The 18342-nt window shown below is 47.3% G+C and overlaps 1 protein-coding gene across 7 annotated transcripts in view; it reads left to right on the forward strand.

The window, feature by feature from the left end:
- LOC139278896 (Fanconi anemia group A protein-like) overlaps positions 1-18342 on the forward strand; it is a 129600-nt gene that overhangs the window by 54443 nt on the left and 56815 nt on the right. For all 7 annotated transcript variants that reach the window (XM_070898142.1, XM_070898140.1, XM_070898144.1 and 4 more), the window contains 6 exons: positions 12911-13021; positions 13687-13782; positions 14130-14189; positions 14616-14704; positions 16744-16804; positions 16978-17027. In XM_070898142.1, coding sequence (XP_070754243.1) covers positions 12911-13021; positions 13687-13782; positions 14130-14189; positions 14616-14704; positions 16744-16804; positions 16978-17027 — 467 coding nt within the window. The remainder of the gene's footprint in view (positions 1-12910; positions 13022-13686; positions 13783-14129; positions 14190-14615; positions 14705-16743; positions 16805-16977; positions 17028-18342) is intronic.

The following is an 18342-nucleotide window of genomic DNA, read 5'->3' on the forward strand; positions in this document are numbered from 1 at the left end:
ACAGTGACTGGTCTTCCATTTTTCTGAAATGACAAGAAAATAATGCAACCTGGTTCCCAGGCTCTGACTACCCCAGAGAACACAAGTCCTGGAGTGACCAGCTCCCATCCTCCAGGCCCTCTGTACAGCTGCATTGCTCCTGGCCCTCGAGAACACCTTAAAGTTAAAGGGGACCTGGCTCTATTCTTGTATTATAATACAACCGTGGCCTGTGCTTACATAATACGTAGTTTGCACGTTTAGCTGAGGCCGCCTTTTTAGGTGTTTCCCCAGCTTATAATTTTTTCCGCCTTTTGCCTCCGTGCTACAAGCTTTGTTTATTATACAGTAAGTGCTTAGGCCAAGTATTGATCCCGTTCCCTAGATCTATTCTCTCATATTTGCTCTACCACTAAAAATGCTAAAAGAAAGGAATGCTGGGATAGATTGACTTTTAAATCATCTTAAAACAGTTCAACAACCGCAAACAAATCTTTGAGAGCTCGAGCTCTGGGACCTCCTGTTTATATAAACATTTAACATCTAAAACCCTGCTGATGCGATCATTCAGCGTTTAACAGCAGGTCAGCAGTGGATGCTGGTTGCATGGACAGTGGTGCTTTCTCATTACTCATGGATTTATCTTTGAAATCTATTCTTTGAGTGAACAAATTGCTGTTCTCAGACCTACATGTCTATTTATGGCAGTAATCAAGTAGGAATTATGACTGGATTCAATCGCTGAAGGGTCATTATATGAGATAAAATCCAAGTTTCAATTTAAAGCCGTAATTAAAAGGTACTGAGATGACCTGTATTCCTGCACTTTCCATAATACCCGTCATCGTGCATTTCAGATACCCATGTGAATTAAATCGAAGGTGAAACAAATTCTTCAACAGCTAAAGGACTTGTTGGTACTGTACACAATTTCTTTACCTGCTGAGATCGTCTACAAATGCTGAATTACATACCTGTTGACCTCTGATTTGCTGCAAGCAATTTATTCCATCCTGCTCCAATTGAGCTGCCAACACCAGGGATGAGATAGCCTATCCGGGGATTAACAGGCCTCTGATTGATGCTAGAAAATGATGGCCAATATTGACTCGGCTGGCTTCCAATGCCAGCATGTGTCCTTGTGTTCGGAGGGATGCTGTGCTTCACTGTATGATGTGTACTTACAATACAGAACGATTGATCGAATGGTACTTTTCATCCACAGCTGGGATTCTCCATCTGCAGTAATGATTTGTTCCATTTCCCTGCTTTGTCACCAGTCCCCTCGATGAGCACCCAGGTCCAGAAGTGCCTCTGGGACTCCATTATGTCTGAGCTGCAGTGCTCGTGGCCACCGTTTGATTAATTCGGTTACGTTCCATCAGTGAAAGAAAACCTGGAAACCGCATCGCACAAATCAAATTATTCAAGTCCTCCGAGTCAGGGGATCATTTAACTTTCTACACAGCTACACTGCAAAGCTATTCCATGCATTGGCATGGAGGCGGTGCAGGACTCTTGGTTGACTTGGATCGACCAGATCAGTTTATTCTCTGATAAGAATTCCCTTCTAAATGATTATCCAGGAACTGATAAGATTGGGTAAACAAAGGTAAACCAGCTTGCAGCATTCATGCCTGTAATCCGTGCCTGCTGATGGGAACGCTGCATCTGTTATCTCACTACTGAGCTAACCAGTGACTTTTAAGGGGTAGGAAGAGTAGAGAATGTGTCATGGATCCTACATGGTTACTGCTTGTACTATTACAAGTAGTGCCACCAGGGGGCACCTCAGTGGGAGACTTGTAGGCTACCTGTACAGGTGTGCCTGGCCTAGTATAAAAGACAGGCCACCAGGCGTGATCCACACTCTGGAGTTATCAATAAAGGACTAAGGTCACTACAGTTCAAGTACAACACATTGCCTCGTGGGAGTCATTATCAGAGCATCTAAAGATATAACAATTGGCGACGAGATTACGGACCTTCACGTGACGATGGCTACCCTTGGTACATTGCAGCTGTTTACCGATGGTAATGATTGGGACGCCTTTATGGAGAGGCTCGACCATTTCTTCACAGCAAACGACGTGGCAGGCGACAATCCAGCCACACTGGCTGATAAGTGCAGAGCTATCCTGCTAACCAGTTGTGGGCCCACTGTCTATGGCCTCGTCAGGGACTTGCTGGCACCAGCGAAGACAATGACCAAGACGTACGAGGAGCTTATAATGCTGATCCAAGAATAATTCTAGCTCAAAAAGAGAGCATCCTCACAGCCAGACACAGATTTTACATCCACCGAAGGCCAGGCAATCGCGAAATATGCTGCAGACCTCAGGAGGCTGGCGGCACCGTGTGACTTCGGCAACCACCTCTCCGAAGCGCTGTGGGATATCTTTGTCATTGGAATTGGCCATGAGGGCCTTCTTCATAAGCTAGTGTCGGCGGATACCACAGTCACACTGCAGAAGGCCATCTCCGTGAGCCAGGCATTCATGACCTCGACCTGCGGCTCTAGGCAGATGACTCGCCCTCAGGACTCAAACCTGGCAGGTACTGCGCACAGAGTGGTGCCGTTTAGAGGCTGGACTGTCGAGCGTGAACCCTCTCAGGGAAGAGAGAACAGGCCCCCGCGTCCCTTAACTCTAAAGAGTCCGCCGAGGGGGGCTAACCGAGTAGCTCCATGCTGGCGTTGCGGAGGGAAATCACAGGACTCACCAGTGCCGCTTTAAAGACCGCGTGTAAAGACTGCAGCACAAAGAGCCACCTCCAGCAAATGTGTAAAAGAAATATGACTCACTGTGTCGATGAAGAGTCTGCAGATGGCCATGAATTCAGCGCGGATTATGAAACTGGTATCCTTAGATGCTCTAGCAATGACTCAACGAGGCAATGCGTTGTACTTGAACTGTGGTGACCTTAGACCTTTATTTGTTAACTCCAGAGGGAGGATCACACCTGGTGGCCTGCCTTTTATGCTAGACCAGGCACACCTATACAGGTAACCTACAAGTCTCCCACTGCTGTGCCCTCTGGTGGCACACCATGTGATAGTACCAACAGTTGCCATGTAGGATACATGACATCACTCCCCCCGTGCAAATCGCCTCTGCATTGATTGTGCTCTGGTCGTAGCTCTATCTGATTGACCCTTGGCAGGTCGTTTCAATTTTGGGTGAGTGGCTGGTGCAGTAGAGTGCTGGTGGTTGCTGTTTGTGTGCGTCTCCGACCACTCCATTCTCCACCCCGCCCTCCCCCCCCCCCCCCCCCCCCCCACCCCTGCCCCCACCACATGTGGATCATGCCGGAGGCTCATTTCCCTCATGTACATTTAAGTTCAGAAAAACAAGGTTGCATTACATTTGTGGTCCGTTGTGAGACAAGTACGTTAGATAGGTGAGATACATTATCGATGCGGTGACCGGTGCGTAAGGACAAACTAGTTCCAGGACTGCTGGATGGTGTCGCTGCAGTCTGATGGCAGCGCGGTGCCCAGTGCTGGCAGTGGGAACCCGATTGGCTCGAGTTGTCTACTATTGGGGCTGTTGCCATGGTCCCTAGAGTCGGGCTGGTTCACAGATGCCTGTGACCTCCCTGTCCTTTCTTTGCACCCTGGGTCGCTGCTGCTCCCTGAGGAGCTGTTGTCTAGCAGTGCACAGGGAACTGCTGACTCGCTGGCCTGGGCGTTGTTTGGTTTGTGATCCTTGCTGGTCCCGGTCCCCTTTGGGGGAACAGTCGTAGGTGACCCTTCATTTACAGGTATGGCCTTGGTGGCGATGGGCTCTGAGGACTGCGCCTTAGCACAATCTGCTCTTTCAGGCTTGTGGCGGTTGGTGCCATTGGGTGCCTGAGAGGTGGAGCCGATCAGGGGCAGAGTATCGATACCGGTGCCGTTACCCTGCTGAGGTCACTTGCTCTGCAGCTCGTGTGTGTTGGCTGCTTGTGGCCACACTCCATGGTGTATAACTCTGGTCCTCGGGACGCAGGCTACAGCATTGGGTAGCTCGCTGGACCTATGTGCTCCCGCTGGGTGTCTGGCCGTTGCATTGGCTGCGTGCAGTTGAAATTCTACATCGCACAACTTTTCATTACTTATGCTGGACACTCTGTGGGTCCAATCGCGATCGCGCGACTTTTCCTCGCTGGTTGCATCTACACAATTCAGATTATCGGTTACACATTTTACATGATCAATTACACATTTTGTCTCTGACTTACAGTTACTACTACATTGCTTGAGTGTGTGGAACTGTCCCTTTAATTGTAGTGGGTTGCAGGCCTCCTTTAAGAGAGCCTTGCTTGCTTTACCCCAATCTTCCTCTCCGTTTGGTGCCACGTGTTGCTCCATCAGCGCTGCACCTCGTGGTCTTGCCGCCGCCATCTTTTTCTTCAGCGCCTCATCGCGTGGTTTGGGCGCCATCTATCCTCCATCCACGATGTCGACTGCGGTGATCCTCTTCTCCCCGGGTTCTGCCACCGATGCTGGGAAGTCACCTTTGGATCCGATTTTCTTCCTCCAGAGTCCTGTCAGTGGAGCCTGGAAGGTACGTTCGGGTCTTCTCAGCTGGATCATCACCACGCAGTCGTGCTGAGCAGTCTGTGCCTCTGGTCTGTGCTGGTGAGGGCTTGCTGTGCCTCCGAACGCGGAGGACGTCGATCGCTGGAGGGGTGAAGTCTTCCCACTTCCCATGGATCTTCTCCACCCACCTTCTGCCGAGCAGCATTGGTCCATCACCTGCAACAATCCACAGAAGTAACTTGTGCACCGTGCCATCATGGAGTACCTTTACATTTGCACTACGAATGACTGGGATAATTTCATCGGTATAGGTGCGCAGTTTTGCCTGAACTGGGACCAACTTGGGTCGTTTAGCTTGATTGTCCCATAGCCTCTCAAAGGCTTCTTCATTCATCACTGACTGGCTCGCCCCCGTGTCCACTTCCATGAAGACTGGAACGCCATCTATCTCGACTTCCATCTTCAGCGGGGAACACTCTGTGGTGCAGGTAAACATGCCATATACCTCATCGTGGGGCTGAGCTGCCTCTCTGCCTATCATTTCATAATCCACGCTAGATTCATGGTCATCTGCAGACTCTTCATCGACACAGTGAGCCATATTTCTCTTACACATTCGCTGGAGGAGGCCCTTTGTGCTGCAGCCTTTGCATATGTATAGTCTTTAAAGTGGCACTGGTGAGCCCTGTGATTCCCTCCGCAACGCCAGCATGATTAGCCCCCCTTGGCGGACTCTGAGTTAAGGGCCTTGTGGGCCTGGTCTCTCTTCCCTGAGAGGGTTCGCGCTCTACAGTCCAGCCTCGAAGCGGCACCATTCTGTGCGCAGTACCTGCTAGGTTTGAGTCCTGAGGGTGAGTCATCTGCCTTGAGCTGTAGGTCGAGATCATGAATGACTGGCTCACAGAGATGGCCTTCTGCTGTGTGACTGTGGTATCCGCCGACAGTAGCTTGTGAAGAAGGCCCTCATGGTCAATTCCAATGACAAAAATGTCCCGCAGCGCTTCGTTGAGGTGGTTGCCGAACTCGCACGGTGTCGCCAGCCTCCTGAGGTCTGCAGCATATTTTGCGATTTCCTGGCCTTTGGGCTGTCGGTGGGTATAGAACCAGTGTCTGGCTGTGAGGATGCTCTCCTTGGGCTTGTGTTGCTCATGGATCAGGGTTACGAGCTCCTTGTATGTCTTGGTCATTGTCTTCGCTGGTGCCAGCAAGTCCCTGAGGAGGTCACCGACGGTGGGTCCACAACTGGTTAGCAAGATAGCTCTGCACTTATCAGCCAGTGTGGCCGGATTGCCTCCTGCCAGATTGCTTGCAGTGAAGAAATGTTCGAGCCTGTCCACAAAGGCGTCCCAATCATTACCATCGGCGAACTGCTGCAGCGTACCAAGGGTAGCCATTTTCGCGTGAAAGTTCGTAGTCTCGTCGCCAATTGTTGTGTCCTTAGATGCTCTAGTAATGACTCACGAGGCAATGTGTTGTACTTGAACTGTAGTGACCTTAATCCTGTATTGATGTCTCCAGAGTGAGGATCACACCTGGTGACCTGCCTTTTATACTAGACCTGTACAGGTAACCTACAAGTCTCCCACTGCTGTGCCCTCTGGTGGCACACCTTGTAATAGTACCAGCAGTAACCATGTAGGATACATGACAGAAATGATGGTCAGGCAGCTCCGGCCTCTGATGAGGTATACAGCATGTTTACCTGCACCACCGAGCGTTCCCCGTTGCGGATGGAAGTCGAGATAGATGGCGTTCCAGTCTTCATGGAAGTGGACACGGGGGCAAGTCAGTCAGTAATAAATCAAGAAGCCTTTCAGAGGCTATGGGACAATCAAGCTGAACGACCCAAGTTGGTCCTGGTTCAGGCAAAGCTGCGCACCTATACCGATGAACTTATCCCAATCAGTGGTAGTGCGGATGTGAAGGTACTCCATGATGGTGCACAAGTTACCTCTGTGGGTTGTTGCAGGTGATGGACTGATGCTACTCGGAAGAAGGTGAATGGAAAAGATCCATTGGAGTTGAGAGAAGATTTCATCCCTCCAGCGATCAACGTCCTCCATGCTCAGCGGCAAAGCAAGCCCTCACCTGAGGGTGGACCCAGCACCAGAGAGCAGACCAGCACAGCACCCGAGGCACAGTCCGCTCAGCACGACTGCGTGGAGATGATCCAGCTGAGACGACCTGAACGTACCTTCCTGGCTCCATTGGCAGGACTCCGGAGGAAGTAAATCGGATCCAAAAGCGACTTCCCAGTTTCGGTGGCAGAACCCGGGGAGAAGAGGATCACCGCAGTCGACATCGTGGATGGAGGAAAGATGGTGCCCAAACCACGAGGTGATGCACTGAAGAAAAAGATGGCGGCCAGACCACGAGGTGCAGCGCTGATGGTGCAACACGTGGGACCAAACGGAGATGAGGATTGGGGTAAAGAAAGCAAGGCTCTCTTGAAGGAGGCCTGCAACCCACACACTTAAAGGGACAGTTCCACACTCTCAATGTAAGAGCACCTGTGAGTTAGATGTAAAATGTGTAATTGATGATCAGAGCTGCATACATGCAATAAGCAAAGAAAAGTCGCACGATCGGAGCTACAGGTTATTTACTATGAGTAATGAAACGTTGTGCGATGTAGGATTTCAACTGCATACAGTCAATGCAGCGGGCAGATACCCATCGGGAGCACACAGGTCCAGCGAGCTACCCAATGTAGTAACCTGCGTCCCTGGGACCAGAGTTATGCACCATAGAGTGTGGTCACAAGCAGCCAATATATACAAGCCGCAGAGGAAGCGATCTCGGGAGGGCAACGGCACCGGTATCGATACCCTGCCCCTGATCGGCTCCGCCTCTCAGGCACCTGATGGTACCAACCGCCACGAGCCTGAAAAAGCAAACCGCGCTAAGGCGCAGCCCCCAGATCCTATCGCCACCAGGGCTACACCCGGGAACGAAGGGTCACCTGCAACGGTTCTCCCAAACGGTACCGGCACCAGCCAGGATCCCAAACCAAATAATGCCCAGGCAAGTGAGTCAGCAGTTCCCTGCGCACTACTAGACGACTGCTCCTCAGGGAGCAGCAGTGACCCGGGGTGCAAGGAAAGGTCAGGGAGGTCACAGGCACCTGTGAACCTGCCCGATGCTCGGAGCAATGACATAGGCTCCGAGAGCAGGCAACTTGAACCAACCGGGTTCCCACTGCCAGCGCCGGGCAACACGCCGCCACCAGACTACCTGGACACCATCCAGCAGTTGTACTAGTTTGTCCTCACACTCCAGTACTGATTCCAAGTATATATCAAGTGTGTACCTCACCAGTCAAATGTACTTGCCTCACAACTGTACCACAAATGTAATGATGTAAATGCAAATTTTCTTTTCTGGACTTAGAAACATAGAAAAATAGGTGCAGGAGTAGGCCATTCGGCCCTTCGAGCCTGCACCGCCATTCAATAAGATCATGGCTGATCATTCCTTCAGTACCCCTTTCCTGCTTTCTCTCCATACCCCTTGATCCCCTTTACCGTAAGAGCCATATCTAACTCCCTCTTGAATATATCCAGTGAACTGGCATCAACAGCTCTCTGCAGCAGGGAATTCCACAGGTTAACAACTCTGAGTGAAGAAGTTTCTCCTCATCTCAGTCCTAAACGGCCTACCCCTTATCCTAAGACTACGTCCCCTGGTTCTGGACTTCCCCAACATCAGGAACATTCTTCCCGCATCTAACCTGTCCAGTCCCATCAGAATCTTATATATTTCTATGAGATCCCCTCTCATCCTTCTAAACTCCAGTGAATAAAGGTCCAGTTGATCCAGTCTCTCCTCATATGACAGCCCAGCCATCCCTGGAAACAGTCTGGTGAACCTTCGCTGCACTCCCTCAATAGCAAGAACGTCCTTCCTCAGACTAGGAGACCAAAACTGAACATAGTATTCCAGGTGAGGCCTCACTAAGGTCCTGTACAACTGCAGAAAGACCTCCCTGCTTCTATATTCAAATCCCCTAGCTATGAAGGCCAACATACCATTTGCCTTCTTTACCGCCTGCTGTACCTGCGTGCCCACTTTCAGTGACTGATGAACCATGACACCCAGGTCTCGTTGCACCTCCCCTTTTCGTAGTCTGCCGCCATTCAGATAATATTCACCTTCGTGTTATTGTCCCCAAAATGGATAACTTCACATTTATCCACATTATACTGCATCTGCCATGCATTTGCCCACTCACCTAACCTGTCCAAGTCACCCTGCAGCCTCTTAACGTCCTCCTCACAGCTCACACCGCCACCCAGTTTAGTGTCATCTGCAAACTTGGAGATATTACACTCTATTCCTTCATCCAAATCGTTAATGTATATTGTAAAGAGCTGGGGTCCCTGCACTGAGCCCTGCGGCACTCCACTAGTCACTGCCTGCCATTCTGAAAAGGACCCATTCATCCCGATACTCTGCTTCCTGTCTGCCAACCAGTTCCCTATCCACGTCAGTATATTACCCCCAATACCATGTGCTTTGATTTTGCACACCAATCTCTTGTGCGGGACATAGAAACATAGAAAATAGGTGCAGGAGTAGGCCATTCGGTCGTTCTAGCCTGCACCGCCATTCAATGAGTTCATGGCTGAACATGCAACTTCAGTACCCCATTCCTGCTTTCTCGCCATACCCCTTGATCCCCCTAGTAGTAAGGACTTCATCTAACTCCTTTTTGAATATATTTAGTGAATTGGCCTCAACAACTTTCTGTGGTAGAGAATTCCACAGGTTCACCACTCTCTGGGTGAAGAAGTTTCTCCTCATCTCAGTCCTAAATGGCTTACCCCTTATCCTTAGACTGTGACCCCTGGTTCTGGACTTCCCCAACATTGGAAACATTCTTGCTGCATCTAACCTGTCTAAACCCATCAGAATTTTAAACGTTTCTATGAGGTCCCCTCTCATTCTTCTGAACTCCAGTGAATACAAGCCCAGTTGATCCAGTCTTTCTTGATATGTCAGTCCCGCCATCCCGGGAATCAGTCTGGTGAACCTTCGCTGCACTCCCTCAATAGCAAGAATGTCCTTCCTCAGGTTAGGAGACCAAAACTGTACACAATACTCCAGGTGTGGCCTCACCAAGGCCCTGTACAACTGTAGCAACACCTCCCTGCCCCTGTACTCAAATCCCCTCGCTATGAAGGCCAACATGCCATTTGCTTTCTTAATCGCCTGCTGTACCTGCATGCCAACCTTCAATGACTGATGTACCATGACACCCAGGTCTCGTTGCACCTTCCCTTTTCCTAATCTGTCACCATTCAGATTATAGTCTGTCTCTCTGTTTTTACCATCAAAGTGGATAACCTCACATTTATCCACATTATACTTCATCTGCCATGCATTTGCCCACTCACCTAACCTATCCAAGTCACTCTGCAGCCTCATAGCATCCTCCTTGCAGCTCACACTGCCACCCAACTTAGTGTCATCCGCAAATTTGGAGATACTACATTTAATCCCCTCGTCTAAATCATTAATGTACAGTGTAAACAGCTGGGGCCCCAGCACAGAACCTTGCGGTACCCCACTAGTCACTGCCTGCCATTCTGAAAAGTCCCCATTTACTCCTCCTCTTTGCTTCCTGTCTGACAACCAGTTCTCAATCCATGTCAGCACACTACCCCCAATCCCATGTGCTTTAACTTTGCACATTAATCTCTTGTGTGGGACCTTGTCAAAAGCCTTCTGAAAGTCCAAATACACCACATCCACTGGTTCTCCCTTGTCCACTCTGCTAGTTACATCCTCAAAAAATTCCAGAAGATTCGTCGAGCATGATTTCCCTTTCATAAATCCATGCTGACTTGATCCGATCCTGTCACCACTTTCCAAATGCGTTGCTATTTCGTCCTTCATGATCGATTCCAATATTTTCCCCACTACTGATGTCAAGCTAACCGGTCTATAATTACCCGTTTTCTCTCTCCCTTCTTTTTTAAGAAGTGGTGTTACATTAGCTACCCTCCAGTCCATGGGAACTGATCCAGAGTCGATAGACTGTTGGAAAATGATCACCAAAGCATCCACTATTTCTAGGGCCACTTCCTTGAGCACTCTGGGATGCAGACTATCAGGCCCCGGTGATTTATCGGCCTTAAATCCCATCAATTTCCCTAACATAATTTCCTACCTAATAAGGATATCCATCAGTTCCTCCTTCTCACTAGACCCACTGTCCCCTAGTACCTTCGGAAGGTTATTTGTATCTTCCTTTGTGTAGACAGAACCGAAGTATTGGTTCAATTGGTCTGCCATTTCTTTGTTCCCCATTATAATTTCACCCGAATCCGACTGCAAGGGACCTACGTTTGTCTTTACTAATCTTTTTCTCTTCACACATTTATAGAACTTTTGCAGTCAGTTTTTATATTCCCTGCAAGCTTCCTCCCGTACTCTATTTTCCCCCTCTTACTTAAACCCTTTGTCCTCCTCTGTTGAATTCTAAATTTCTCCCTGTCCTCGGGTTTGTTGCTTTTTCTAGCCAATTTATATGCCTCTTCCTTGGCTTTAACACTATCCTTAATTTTCTTTGTTAGCCATGGTTGAGCCTCCTTCCCAGTATTATTTTTACTCCAGTCAGGGATGTACATTTGCTGAAGTTCATCCATGTGATCTTTAAATGTTTGCCATTGCTTATCCACCGTCAACCCTTTTAATATCGTTTACCAGTCTATTCTAGCCAATTCACGCCTCATTCTGTCGAAGTTACCTTTCCTTAAGTTCAGGACCCTAGATTCCGAATTAACTGTGTCACTCTCCATCTTAATAAGGAATTCTACCGTATTATGGTCACTTTTCCCCAAGGGACCTCGCACAACAAGATTGCTAATTAGTCCCTTCTCATTACACAATACCCAGTCTAGGATGGCCAGCTCCCTGGTTGGTTCCTCGACTTATTGATCTAGAAAACCATTCCTAATACACTCCAGGAAATCCTCCTCCACCGCATTGCGACCAGTTAGGTTAGCCCAATCAATGTGTAGATTAAAGTCGGCCATGATTATTGCTGTACCTTTATTGCACACATCCCTTATTTCTTCTTTGAATGTATATGAATGTAATGAGCCACCGGCATAATCTATATGTGGGGGGGACAGAATGGAGTGCTCATGGACGTTCAAACAGAAACCACCAGCACCTCCACTGCCAACGAAACACCACCTACTCACCCAAGATCGCAACGACCCTCCAAGGGTCAACCAGATAGAGCTAAGCCCAGAGCACAGTCAATGCATGAAGGCAATTTGCACTAAAGGCTTGGGAGAGAGTGGTGTCAAGTATCCTACATGGTTACTGCTTGTACTATTACAAGGTGTGCCACCAAGGGGCACCTCAGTGGGAGACTTGTAGGTTACCTGTACAGGTGTGCCAGGCCTAGTATAAAAGGCAGGCCACCAGGTGTGATCCTCACTCTGGAGTTATCAATAAAGGACTAAGGTCACTACAGTTCAAGTACAACACACTGCCTTGTGGAGTCATTATCCGAGCATCTAAAGACATAACAGAATGAAGGGCCGAAAACAAATGTGAATCCTAAGGGGCGTTGACTACCATCTTTCTGCATTTAAAAATTACAAATGCGGTAAATCTCAGCACTTCAGTAGCTCACCCAAGTGCTATTCACCATGCGTGAGGCTTCAGTAGCGAACGTCGTATGTCGGCGCCTCTCCCACGGAGGGTATCCCAGACAAGCCTGCTCCTGCCATCTCCTGATACCTGCACCTATTCCAACAGGAATCACTGGATATCCATCAGTGGGAACCCTGGCTGGTTTTAACCCTCCGGAGCCTTGCCACTTTGATCTATCTCCGATCAGTTATGTCAGCACAGACTGGGAATCAAATCTGGGACCTCCTCGTCTGTATACCTTGGTTCCATAACAGCTGGTGCTTTTATGTGGTAACTTATTACGGAGTTCCTGAGGTTACAGCGTTCTGAAAATCATCTTAGTGTTGTATTTAAAATTGGGTTATTCAAGGGCAGCCACATCTTCCTTCCGCCACATTTTCTGACAGTCAGGTACATGTATAACATTACAGCCTGGCAGATTCAGTACTTGAAAATGGCCAGGGTTACCTTATTAAGGTGTGTTGTTATTGTACACAGATTGAAGTACCCTATTCTGAAGTATGATTGATCAGTCAACATCATGTTTTACATTGTATAGTTGTATTAGATTCCTGATGGTGGTTGCTGATGAGCCACACAGTACACGCTACAGTTTGTAGCAGGTTTCCAGCTGTACAAAACTGGAGGATCAAATGGATCCTTGGGGAACTTCTGACACTACTCTGGTACAAATTTCGATCGCCTGCAGAAAAAATATGAATGTAGTGCCCAAAAGTCTATTCTTTTTCCCTTTCTTAGAATTCCTTCGGGTCTGCAAGTGGTTACCATGGCAGCAGTAAGAAGGCTCTAATTTTCCTATTGAAATTCTTGACCGACCTGGTGCCATTTGAAACTGCACAGTACTTAAAGGTAAGAATGTTATTCGTGATCAGGTAGCAGCAGCTAGCCGGAGATCTGATATGTTAGTATTGATAAGTTCTTTGTGCATTTGCCTGTATACTCTGCTAAGATTTGATACCAAGAACCGCCTACTCGGAATTCCTTCACTGCAAACGAGCCAAAGGTGGGCAGCGGAAACGCTACAAGGACATCCTCAAAGCCTCCCTGATAAACACCTGGGAGTTCCTGGCCCAAGACCGCCCTAAGTGGAGAAAGTGCATCCAGGAGGGTGCTGAGCACCTCGAGTCTCAACGCCGAGAGCATGCAGAAATCAAGCGCAGGCAGCGGAAAGAGCGTGCAGCAAATCACTCCTACCCACCTCTTCCCTCAACGACTATCTGTCCCACCTGTGACAGAGTCTGTGGCTCTCGTGTTGGACTGTTCAGCCACCAAAGAACTCACTTCACGAGTGGAAGCAAGTCTTCCTCGATCTCGAGGGACTGCCTATGATGATACCAAGAACAAGAAAAGCAGTTGCATTTACAATATATTTTTGCTGCTTAAATTGCTAAATGTTATATCGTGTGTTCAGCAAATTTGCTGAGTGTCAGTATATAGTACTGACTAAATCTCTGCTCCTATAGTGCTGTGTTGTAGTAGGAATGACACTGTGTAACCCTCTCTCTCCTGTCCAGGTTCATATCTTATATCCTCCATATGTGGCATCAAAGTATCGAATTCTGCTTCTGGAATACATCTCTCTGGCTAAAACTCGACTCGCCGATCTCCAGGTTGGTCAGCAAGCCAAGTCTTTTGAAAGAAAGACTTGCATTTATATAGCGCCTTTCACGACCACCGGACGTCTCTAAGTGCTCTACAGCCAATGAAGTACTGTTGGAGTGTGGTCACTGTTGGAATGTTGAACTGTATGGGAGCTTAACAGGATTGAGGTGCAAATCTCATTTGGTTTCACACCGTAAAAAGACTCTATTGAATGTTGTTTACATCACATCTTTTTCCCGAAAATTATGAAAAGTGAATAGTAGTAAAACTGCTGGTACACATAATTAACAGCAGTAAAAAAATCTTTATAGCAGACTTTTCATTGTGTCTGAACTCTACACACTTTTGTTTCCAGGTGTCAATTGAGGAGATGGGTCTGTATGAGGATCTGTCGACAGCTCATGGGGCCCCTAAGGTCAGTACAGACACAGAGTTCTCACTGGCTGATCCACAGAGCTGGGGAGGGGGTCAGTGCCTGTCAGTGTTAAAGCTGGAAAACTATCCGGTTCTGTTGTTTACTCTGTTAGCTAAAGGTTTTGTTTTTCATTCTTATTCCCTGAAAATTGCAGAACTGAAATCTAACATTGTATCTGCTGAGAAAGGTGGGAATTTTAGGTAAAATGTCTAGACTTGAATTGGACAATGGACACTATCTTTTAAAGACCGTATTGACACCTTGCAAATTTTATGTGTAGAATAATTAATTCACTCACAAAGGGAAAAAAAAAACGAGTTTATTGCACCAATTCGATCTGAATGATTTTGACGTGACAATTGTGCATCTGAAAGAAAATATTCTGGTTTACAGTTTGATTGATTTTGTTTAAAACTCTTTCTGTAGCCCCAGTGCCAAGCCCGGCAGGACGTTGAGAAAGCTATTCTAATATTTGAAAACAGCGGGAAGATCCCAGCCAGTGTAATGGAGGCAAGGTACAGCATGCTTAGTTTCCAAGTAATGAGATCTACTTAGAAGTTTTGATTTATTTTCGTCGGAATTGATTGTGTTATACACTTTTTCATTGCAAGTGTTCAGAAAAAGTTAGAAATCTCCAGCCTCATCTCATCCATGCCACCCACCTCCTGTTTCCTAGACCCTATGCCCACCAACCTGCTGACCACCCAACTTCCCTTCCTGGCTCCCATGGTAACTGACATTGTAAATAGTTCCTTCTCCGGTGCTGTTCCCCATCCTTTCAAACTGTCATCATCTACCACCCCGCTCCAAAACACCCAAACCCTTCTGTCCTTACAAACTGCCACCGTATCTCAAACCTTCCTTTCCTTTCCAGAATCTTTGAATATGCCCATCTATCCCACAACTCCCTGTTTCTATCCCTACCATAGCACAAAAACGGCCCCAACCAAAGTCACAAATAACCTCCCCTGACTGTGTATACTATGTCTCCTTCACTTCTCTACAGCCTTTGAACGGTCGACCATACCATCCTCCTCCGGTGCCTCACCTCCCTTAGGACTGCCCACTCTTAGCTATCGTAGTCAAAGCATCTCCAGCAATGGCCCACCCCCTGCACTCGTCACTCTCTCACTCATAGGCAGTCCCTCGAAATGAGGATGATTTGCTTTTACACCAAAAAAGGATGAGTTCACAGGTGTGTTTCTCTGAAGAACCCGAACTCCATCCTGAAGGGTACAGATGCCTATGTGTGGTTTTTTTTTAACGTGTGGTGGCCATTGCACACCAACCACCACACGGGCTTGACTGCGCCTAGGTCTTGGTCCAGTGGCAAGGGTTACCCAACACGACTGTAGACCAGCTCTGCTGCACAGACCTAGTGCGCACACATATTGCAATGTGGGCTGACTAGTGCTGCCCCTGGCCCTGAACTCACACCTCCCCTGGGCCCCGATCACGTCCCTCCACAGTCTCTCGCCATTCCTTCGCCCCAACCTCGCCGCTCCTGCTGTGTCTGTCCACACTCCAATCACTGACCTGGACCTTGATGACATCACTCTCCACTGCCATCGCCCTCCTGCACCAGCTCGCGCTGCTCCCTGAAGTGGCTCCACGCCGCTTGCCGAGGATTTCACACCGCTCCTTTTATGGCCCCGACCTGCCTCTGGTGTTCTCACGCAGGTCGGGGTCTCCACACACTATTACCCTTGAAGTCCCATAATTATCCCCGTTTCCCCATCCTCCGGCTGCTCCGTGGTGACATCATCTGTAGTCATGAGGTCAGCTTCTACATGTATGCTGATGACACCCAGCTCTACCTCCCTGAACACCCCCCCCCCCACTGCCCTATGCTGTCAGACTATTGACATGCGGTTTATGGATGAGCTGCAATTACCTCCATTTTCTCCAGCCCCCATCGGAAAATCATGCAGACTGACACGATGGTGTTTAATATTGCTGCTGTGGACGTTGGAACGGCAGAACATTTGAATTCAGTTGTTTAAAAATCTGGAATCCGTTTATAGGAGAAAAGAAATGACCATGAAGCTGTCTGATGGTTGTAAAGACGCAACTGGCTCATTTAGAACATAAGAAATAGGAGCAGGAGTAGGCCATAGGGCCCCTCGAGCCTGCCCCGCCGAGAGATTTTCTTTAGGGAAGGAATGTTGCTGTCCTTGCCCGGTCTGGTCCATATGCGATCCAGTCCCAGACTAATGTGGTTGACTGCCCTCTGATGTGACCGAGCAAACCGCTCAGTTGTATCGGGCCGCTCAATTATATCAAGCCGCTATCAGGGCAACAAGAGATAGGTCATAATTGCTGGCTTTGCCAACATCCCAAGAATGAATAATTAAAAAAATATAAAACTGCTTTTTAAGAGCTTCATTTAATTTTTTTTTAAATTCAGAATTTGGGATATCCCACTTGAAAACTTCGTATATCAGCAAACAATACTTTGTTTAATTATTAAAAACAAACTGATTTTACAATAGGCAGATAAACCGTTGTTCCAATTTCAAATGAACAAAAACTCTACTTTTTCTTTTTCTTCTAGCATTTTCCGAAGACCATATTACTTGACACGGTTTTTGCCTGCTCTGCTCACTCCTCGTGCGGTTTGTATTTCTTGTATTTTAATGTTAAAGGATGAACTGTGATGGTATATAAAATGTATTGTGAGCAATAGTAATATTGTGAAATTGTCACAATTAATGCATCTTGTTTTATGAAATGAGATGTCGAATGGTTCATTGTTAATGGCAGTGACTTGCTGTATTCTCACTTCCAGCTGCCTGTCTCCCTGGATTCACGCATGGTCTTTATTAACTCCCTGAACAAGTAAGTAACCACTTCAAACTGATAACTGATGCAAGAATCGAGATGTGAATCTTCAAAGGGACTAAGCACATAGTGGGGATGAACACTGTCTCTACAACTGTTGAATAAAAGTAGTTTTGTTTGGAGTCCAAAGCACAAAACTGTCATCATTTAGTATTAAATGACAGCTTCACTAGAGTGACATAAGGATAGCTAGTGTGGAACTTACACATTTAGGGAATAGGGGACTTTATCTGATGTTGGGACTAAGTCATATAGTTTAGCCAGACTAAAGGAAACCTTACGCTTATTTAACTGCTGCTGTCTCGAGGGCTTATTATCAAGGGCTTAAAATGACCTTTATGTCCGTATGCCTTAGGTACTTCATTGCTTTAGAATAGGAAACAAAGTGGCCTGGAAGGGAAATTATAGAGAGGACTCGGGACAAAGATTATGGAGACATGGAGAGGACTAGAGCTGTAGAATTGCAGAAAAGACATTGCAGCCTGGATCAGTTAGAGCCAACTGGTTACAACGCGTCTACGGCACAAAAAGGAGCCATTCGGCCCAACTAGTCTATGCTGGCGTTAATGCTCCACGTGAGCCTCCTCCCACTCCTCTTCATATAACCGTATCAGCATATCCTTCTATTCCTTTCTCCCTCATGTACTTATCTAGCTTCTCCTTAAATGCATCTATGCTATTTGTCTCGACCACTCCCTGTGATAGCGAGTTCCACAATCTTACCACTCTTTGGGTATAGAGTTTCTCCTGAATTCCCGATTGAATTTATTAGTGACTATCTTGTATTTATGGGCCCTCGTTTTGGTCTCCCCCACAAGTGGAAACACTTTCTCTACGCTCACCCTATCAAACCCTTTCATTATCTTAAAGAGCTTTATCAGGTTCCCACTCAGCCTTCTCTTTCTAGAGAAAAGCGCTCCAGCCGTTTCAGCCTTTGTTGAAGATCATTAAGTAAACTCTGATGGGTACTTGAGGCCAAATTAAGTTTTATGGAAAACAACTGATTAGGGCCAGCTGTTATGTTTATTTCAAGTTTGATTTAAGGTGGTAACCTCCGAGTGCATTTGAGAAAAGTTGTTGTAAAATGGTTTAATAATGACTTTAGAGTTCAGTTCATCATAAAAACATTGCGCATCTCTGCTGTTATAGTGGTTGGTACAAGAGTATTATGTCAACTGCTGCTCTGTTTATTATTTACAAAGCTATTATTTCTGATCTCAGCAAGCACTGCAGTTAACACTTTGTATTATTTAATCAGGTTATGACTCTCACTTGAGCTTCTCAGCTTGGTGTCCTCTAACATGCCCCGCTG

Source organism: Pristiophorus japonicus, chromosome 13 (assembly GCF_044704955.1).
Source record: "Pristiophorus japonicus isolate sPriJap1 chromosome 13, sPriJap1.hap1, whole genome shotgun sequence".
Taxonomy (NCBI): domain Eukaryota; kingdom Metazoa; phylum Chordata; class Chondrichthyes; family Pristiophoridae; genus Pristiophorus; species Pristiophorus japonicus.